At 40.7% G+C, this 6,905-nt stretch overlaps 1 protein-coding gene across 1 annotated transcript; it reads right to left on the bottom strand.

Moving 5' to 3' along the window:
* Positions 1–1,300: 1,300 nt before the first annotated feature.
* On the bottom strand, positions 1,301–3,796 carry LOC107385169 (green-sensitive opsin). The gene is made up of 5 exons (XM_015958866.3): positions 3,363–3,796; positions 3,092–3,260; positions 2,545–2,710; positions 1,927–2,166; positions 1,301–1,785 (listed from the first exon to the last, which is right to left on the bottom strand). Exons 1-5 carry the CDS (start codon positions 3,724–3,726, stop codon positions 1,687–1,689), a joined length of 1,038 nt encoding a protein of 345 aa, XP_015814352.1. The 5' UTR covers positions 3,727–3,796; the 3' UTR covers positions 1,301–1,686.
* Positions 3,797–6,905: the final 3,109 nt, after the last annotated feature.

Consider the following 6,905-nt stretch of genomic DNA (forward strand, 5'->3'; position numbering starts at 1 on the left):
TTGTCTTCTTAATCTGTTGGAGAGGGACGGGTTGTAAACATCTGGTGTTATGGGTTGTCCGGCCATGAATACAGTTTATGTCTTTGCTGGTTGGTAAATGAACCGGAATAGGGAAACTTTTGGGTTTGTCAACAGAAAACAACATTTTGGGAATTGTGACCTTTGGAAGATACACAGAAGACTGTTGCATCATGGGAGGACTGTAGGGAGTGATGTTATTTGAAGTGGAGGTTTGAGCAAAGGCCTAAGAAGGTGAAGATCTCTGGGATGTAAACCGTCATGTCTGTGGAAGGGAATCCACCATATGGGACTGCACTAGCCTGGCAAGCCAGACTACATAAATGTATTATTTAGCCTGGCAACGCTTCATTGACGGCTCTCGGTTGTGGGGCGGGTTCTACCGTTGTCTTTGAAATGATCTCCACATGCTACTGGACAATGAATGTGACATGCTTACCGCAACAGCTATCGTAAATGAAGCGGTCCGCAGTTGAAGAAGGAGAAAACACATCATTTTTTCTAAAAAAAAAAAAAAGCACTTCAATACATCTATCTGCTCCTGATTCTAATGAAGCCCAAGTTCTAATAGTCCAAAATTGATGTAAAAGCCGTTTCAAACGAGCTGTCGCCATCATGTTTCACTCTGTTGCATCATCCCACTCACCAGGCATATAGAGTGCCCTGATTGGCCCACAAAGCAGATAAAGCTTTGTGATTTGTTCACTAAGCAGATAGAGCGCTATGAATGGCCCACCATTAAGGACCAATCACAGCTCTTTATGTGTTTGAAACCCCTCTAGAGAGCTGTGATTGGCCAGCCAGAATGATGTTAGGGGCTGCAGAGGTTCCAGTGGAGCGTTCCTAGACCAAACTTTGCAAAGCAAGAATTTGGTCTAGTTCACTAGGCTAGGACTGCACAGCATACCGGATGTTAGCGGTTAGCATGCTTGAGCCATGTCAGTTAGGGTGAATACCATCTCGCCTGAAAAGTGTCAGTTTTATTTCATCCTAGTAGATGATTTTCAGAACATGAAGACCAAGGTACACAGAGATGGATCTGTCTGTGTTTTTGTGTTGTTTTGGTCACTCATACATACCACAGCTAGAAGCGTGAACAGGTCTGTTGAGCATCATCTGAGTGCTAACAGGTGACATGAGCTCTTGCCATATTGTATGCGATGGTGCATAACTTTAACTTTATGTAGACACTCCTAATCACTATAACAATATAAATCACATGTGAGAAAAGCTAACTTGTGCAACATCTTAAACTGCAAACAAAATCGCACAAACCCACACATCTTTTCATGCATGCATTTAATCTATTAAATTAGATTTTAAATATATAAAATATTTACAGGCTATTATGACAGAGGATGACATTTTTTTCATTTCATAAATATACATTGGTGAATCTCACCCACTCATCCTCCGAATGTTTTACAAACAGATGTTAACACAGCACAAACAGGAAGCACATTCAGACCGTATGTTTACAGAGTCCAGCTTTTCCGCTTCGTGACACAATAAATGTGTACATTAGAACGATTTAGCTTGCTGGTTTGGGGAGATTATAGTCCATTTGTTGCAATAAGGTTTGTCTTAAATCCGTTAATTTTTCCCATGAGACTCAGAATTAGGAGAACATGAAGACAGAGGCTGTTTGCAGATGTTTGGTGTTGATCACTAGGCAGCAGTGGAGACTTCTGTCTTACTGGCTGAGACTGAGGTCTCATCTTCAACCATGCCGCCCATTCCAATAGTAGAAAGCATGCAGTTACGGAACTAAAAAGAAAAGAAGGAAAAATTAAATGAATCTTTCTGACATCATGGGAAAAATCCATTCAGCAGAAATTAACAATTCAACCCTTTGCATGTATCCTTCTTTGGATCTCTGACCATTGGCAAAACAGCCAAACAACTTACCTGCTTGTTCATCAGAATGTAGATAACAGGATTGAACACTGCTGAGCTCTTTGAGAAGTAAGCAGGGATGGCAAAGGCCATAGGTGAGAAGGCAGCTCCCCTGTTGAAGAAAATCCATGCAGCGAAGGAAGCGTATGGTAACCAAGCCATTAGGAAGCCAAACACCATCAGGATACACATGCGTGTCACCTCCTTCTCAGCTTTCTGAGTAGAAGCTGAGTCCTGCTGCTGAGCTGCAGCCTGCAAATGAGTTCAACAGCAGTTAGGTGTCATGGTCATGCAATAAAAAGCTAGACTATTGTTTCCATTTAGACAAAACAGCACATTACTGAACAGATCCTAAACTAAAACCACCAAGGGTGTTTTACACTGAGAATCTGGGATTATGCATCCTTCAATGTGTGAAGATTTGTCATTTAACTGAGCTGAGTTCTCATTTGAACTGCTGTCTTGTTGCTTGAGACAGAGGACGCTTTTGGACATTTTCAGGAGACCAAACCCTTAAAAACGACAGCTCTACATACTGCACATGAGCTGCTTTTCTTTTTTAATATCTAAATAACCTTTTAACATGCACTTTTAAAGATGATTGAGAAATATGTGATCTTAAACACTTACAGCTTTGACTGTCATAACGAGACTGCCATATGTGAAGAAGATTATGCTGACGGGTACACAGAAGTGGCAGGTGAACATATATATGACGTATGATTCATTGTTGAAGCCGGGGGCCAAGGTGTAATAGTCAGGTCCACAGGAAATCTGTAGGCCCTCTGGGATATACCTGTGGAAACACAACCGTGTTGTGTTGTTGTAAAACAGATGTGCCCATAAAAACTGGAAGAGAAGCCTCTAAACACACTTAAAGCAAAAACAAGATGCCACTGATACAAAACTACAATAAGGATATCCTGCCTACATTTGTACTAACCATCATCTAAAGCTGCATGTTGCTACGTTTGCACATTTGTGTTTGCTTTTCTGCGTGACCTCCTTCCCCCCTTTTTTCATCTGCTTCTCTGTCTTTCACTTACAGCCACAAAAAATATAAATATTTCTGATAAAAAAACATGAACAAAAGGACATTTAAAAACATCCAATTTCCATTTCAGAAGCTGTTTGTGAATAAACGTGCCATGCAATCCAATTTGAGGACTTATCTCACCTCGACCAGCCAAACAAAGGAGGAACAGCACAGGAGAGTGCCATTATCCAGGTAAATGCACAGCCTATCGCAGAATGAGTGGCAGTAAACTTGAAACTACCCATTGGTTTACAGACCACTATGTATCTCTCAACAGCTAGGACCACAAGAGACCACAGAGACACTTCACCTGTTAAAGACAAAAAAATATAGAGCATCAATTGTAGATTTCAGCTTCATTTGTAAGAAAGTTGTTGGTAAAAAATAAATAAAAACTATGTGTAAAGTTTACCTCCAATTGTAGCAAAGAGACCTTCCAATGCACAGCTATTAGGCCCCAAAGCAAAGTAGCCATTCATGGCAGAATAAATGGTGATTGTGAATCCAAAGATGGCCATGATCAGTCCAGCCACAGCCAAGTTCACCAGGATGTAGTTGAGAGGTTGTCGGAGCTTCTTGTTCTGAGCCGTGACCACCAGTGTCAGAGCATTGATGGGGAAAGCAGTCAGCAAGAGGAAAACCATGAATAGACCCATCAGTTTGAAGTGCCATGGCTCTGCTAAATAATACTGTGGATATTCAAACGGACTCCTCGCGAGCCCCGACCGGTTGTTCATGGGGATGTAGAAGTTCTTGCCTTCTGTACCGTTCTCCATCTTTGTAGGCTGAGATCTGAATTGAGCAGAATAGAGTAACCCTAGAGCTCCGTCTATACAGCTGTCTCTGTTCTCCAACTTCTTACATGGAGCCATGGTTTTATACCCCTTGGGCACGTTATAAGAAGTTGAGCTAAGAGGATCTGGGAATTCAGCCCATAATCTCTCAGTATAATCACTTGTTGATTAGTGATCTCTTTTTTCTAGTTTTATAGGGCGTGTTTCTTCAACAGAAGTGTGAAAGTCATTTTTATCCTTATGGGACATTTCCAGTTTCTACTCTTTGTTTTTTCCTCTTTTGGTAGCATTCATCAAATATGTCATTTTTTTTAAACTGAAAGAACTTCCGAGGTCAGCCATTAATACTTAGGAAGACACGTTCTGAGCAGTGTTTTGGATTTCTCCTGAATCAGGGGTCTTTAACCACAAGGTGTGTAAACAAATTAAATTGAATAATGTGCCACAACTTGTTGTTATGTCCTCAGCAGAATTAAAGGAAGACCCTGTTTGAAACCCCTTCATCACGATCCATTTAGATGGGTTGCAGTTACTAAATAGGATTTCACAGTACGGGTCTGTAAATCCACATTGCAGGGAGAAAGAAATAAAATGTGGGAGAATATCACATAAATGAGTTCAAAGGTTTATACAACTTGTGGAATATAATCAAGATATTCTTCTAAAAACGAATTTTTGTTGGAGAGTTTTCGTATGATCAACATTGTGCAGTTTTCATTTCTAGAGGAAGTCTGTTCCATAGGTTCGGAGTCACGTGGGATTGGAGGAATCAAACAGAAGCCAGCCATTTTTTATTTCTACTTTTTCCTTTGGCGCTCCATTGAGACCAGGGGGATGTGACCTAGAACTGAGCATCCCTCCATCCCAGCGAACCAGTTCACAAATAAAAAGCAACAGTTTCCGGACGCATTCTCATCCAACCAGCCACCTTTTATTTCTGCAGCTCATCAACAATAAACCAATGAAAAAAATAGATTTTCTCCAGTCGTGTTCCAGTTCACATATCATCTATTCTTTTCTGTGTTCATAAACCTAACCCTTAATAACCTGGATGTCTCATCAAATAGGGAACATCATGACATAAACCACTTACTGAGATGGAAAGCCTCCATCACCAGTGTTCTTCAACGGACTGATCTCAAGCACCACCAACAAAAGCCAGTTACTTATTGCAAGATGCTTTTGAAACTACATTCACAATGAAACCGTAAACGCTCAAAAACACAAGTAGTTTCAATTGTTTGAAAGTTTACCAAAAAGCTTCCGACAATGACGCGCTTGTTACGGCCGCCACTGTTTTGCGCTGCTGAGATGCGTGTTCAGCCTCCTGTGCAGCTACTAGGACAGCTGCTTCTTGTAGGCGGCCAGCTCTGATCCAGGGCCATGGACAGCACCAGAGCTGGGGTCATTTCCAGCTGAGCTGCATTGAGCCTCCTCCTCAAAAGCAGCCAGCTGCAGTTCATCGGGGGAAGAGAACTGTTTTGTGGTTACAGCAGTAACATTGGTTCTTGGCTTTGGTCTGGGATGGTGACAGCTTTTTTGATCTTAAATTTTGATTGAGTTTAGTGTTTTGTAGCCTTTTAGTCATTTGAGATAACTTCTGGTAATTTGGTCAATCTTGTTTGTTTGGCTTTTAGAGAAGCCTTGTTCCATTACCTTTTTAGAACAGCCTTTTTATCCAGAGTCCTGAAAAGGTATCGCCTTTGTCTACTTCAGAGGGAGTGTAGTTATTTAGGTGCTATTTGTCTGACTTGTGAAAACCCCATTGCTAAGGATAATTAGAGTTTGGTTTTGCCTCTGCCCTTTTGGCATTTGAACTTGGTTTGGCTCTTACGTTTTTTTTATTATAACCTTTTCCCCCTTTTGGGGTAAATTTCAGTTGAGGGTTAGTATATTTAGATTTAGTTCAGGCTTTTACCTTTAGTTCCCATTCTCTCCCTCTTAGGTTAAATGAACAACACACAAATAAACCTTTTGTTAATTTAACATCTGGCTCATCGTTTTTTATGTTACCTCCTTCTCACCTTCCTAGCTGAGTCTACAGAGGGGGTGTAACAGCGCTCACTCATAGAGACCATTTAGAGTCACCAATTAGAGCTGCTTCAGCAGTATAGAACAAGCTTCAGGTTTTGAACACAAATACGGTCACGAAACACTCACCCCTCCTTTCGGGTATCTTCCATGATAGAACCATGCCAGAACTGGACACCCACATTTCAAGAGGAAACAGGAAATTGCTAAAGAGTAAAGACAAGTCACCATTTTCTAGGTCCAAACAACTTTTGTTGTCCATGACTTCAAATGGTGTTTTTCTTTTGGGGACTCTGGTTGTTTTTCCTAAAGATGAAGCAGTGGCAGTCAGCTGTTTCTCCTTATCTGGTGTTAATGAGTCGAGAACATCTCACACAAGTGTTGTTCTGTTGCTAAATACGCAAGTGTGTAATGTTTGGAGGACCGAGGGAAGTGTGGAAGTGCAAGACCAACAACCGGATGGTCCAAAAGTTGCTTTTGCGAGAGAATCACTTCACTATCTTTTCACAAACACTAACCCATTTCCATACTTGTAGCTATACTGTATTAGAATGCTTTTAAGAGGCATAAAACATTTTATGCTCATTTATTTTCCAAATTTGCCATTGCAGCTTTAACCCTAACATGTATGAGAGGCTGCAAACTTTGTTCACTATTGACCCATTTACAAATCAATCATAATGAGGTAGTAGGTTTCTGACTTGTTTAATGAATTAAGAGCCTGATCCCTGCCACCTGGCAGCGAAGCTAACACTGGGACATGGAGCCAAGGCAATCCGGACTCTCTTAAACTGATGATTTAATAGGATCCAGCTACTTTAAATAAGATTGAATTATGGACGAGCAGGCATACGTCTCCTCTATTATGGTAAATCAGTTTGTATCTTTCAACATGTCCAACTTTAAAACTATGGCTCCAGATGCAACGTCCTCCTGAGACTTGTGTTTTGTTCATGAGACGTAAAATCTTTAAAGACATAATTTTTTTAATCAAAATTAGTCCTTTAATTCTTGGCTTTAGATATAGTCATAGCAATTATGTTTCTAAGCATATTTTTGTACTGGTTTATTAAAATGTATGAATGCTGCAGTTTGGTCTAAACCAACAAAGTTCTGTGTCTGCAGCTCAC

The sequence above is a fragment of the Nothobranchius furzeri genome, chromosome 3, assembly GCF_043380555.1.
Source record: "Nothobranchius furzeri strain GRZ-AD chromosome 3, NfurGRZ-RIMD1, whole genome shotgun sequence".
Lineage (NCBI taxonomy): Eukaryota > Metazoa > Chordata > Actinopteri > Cyprinodontiformes > Nothobranchiidae > Nothobranchius > Nothobranchius furzeri.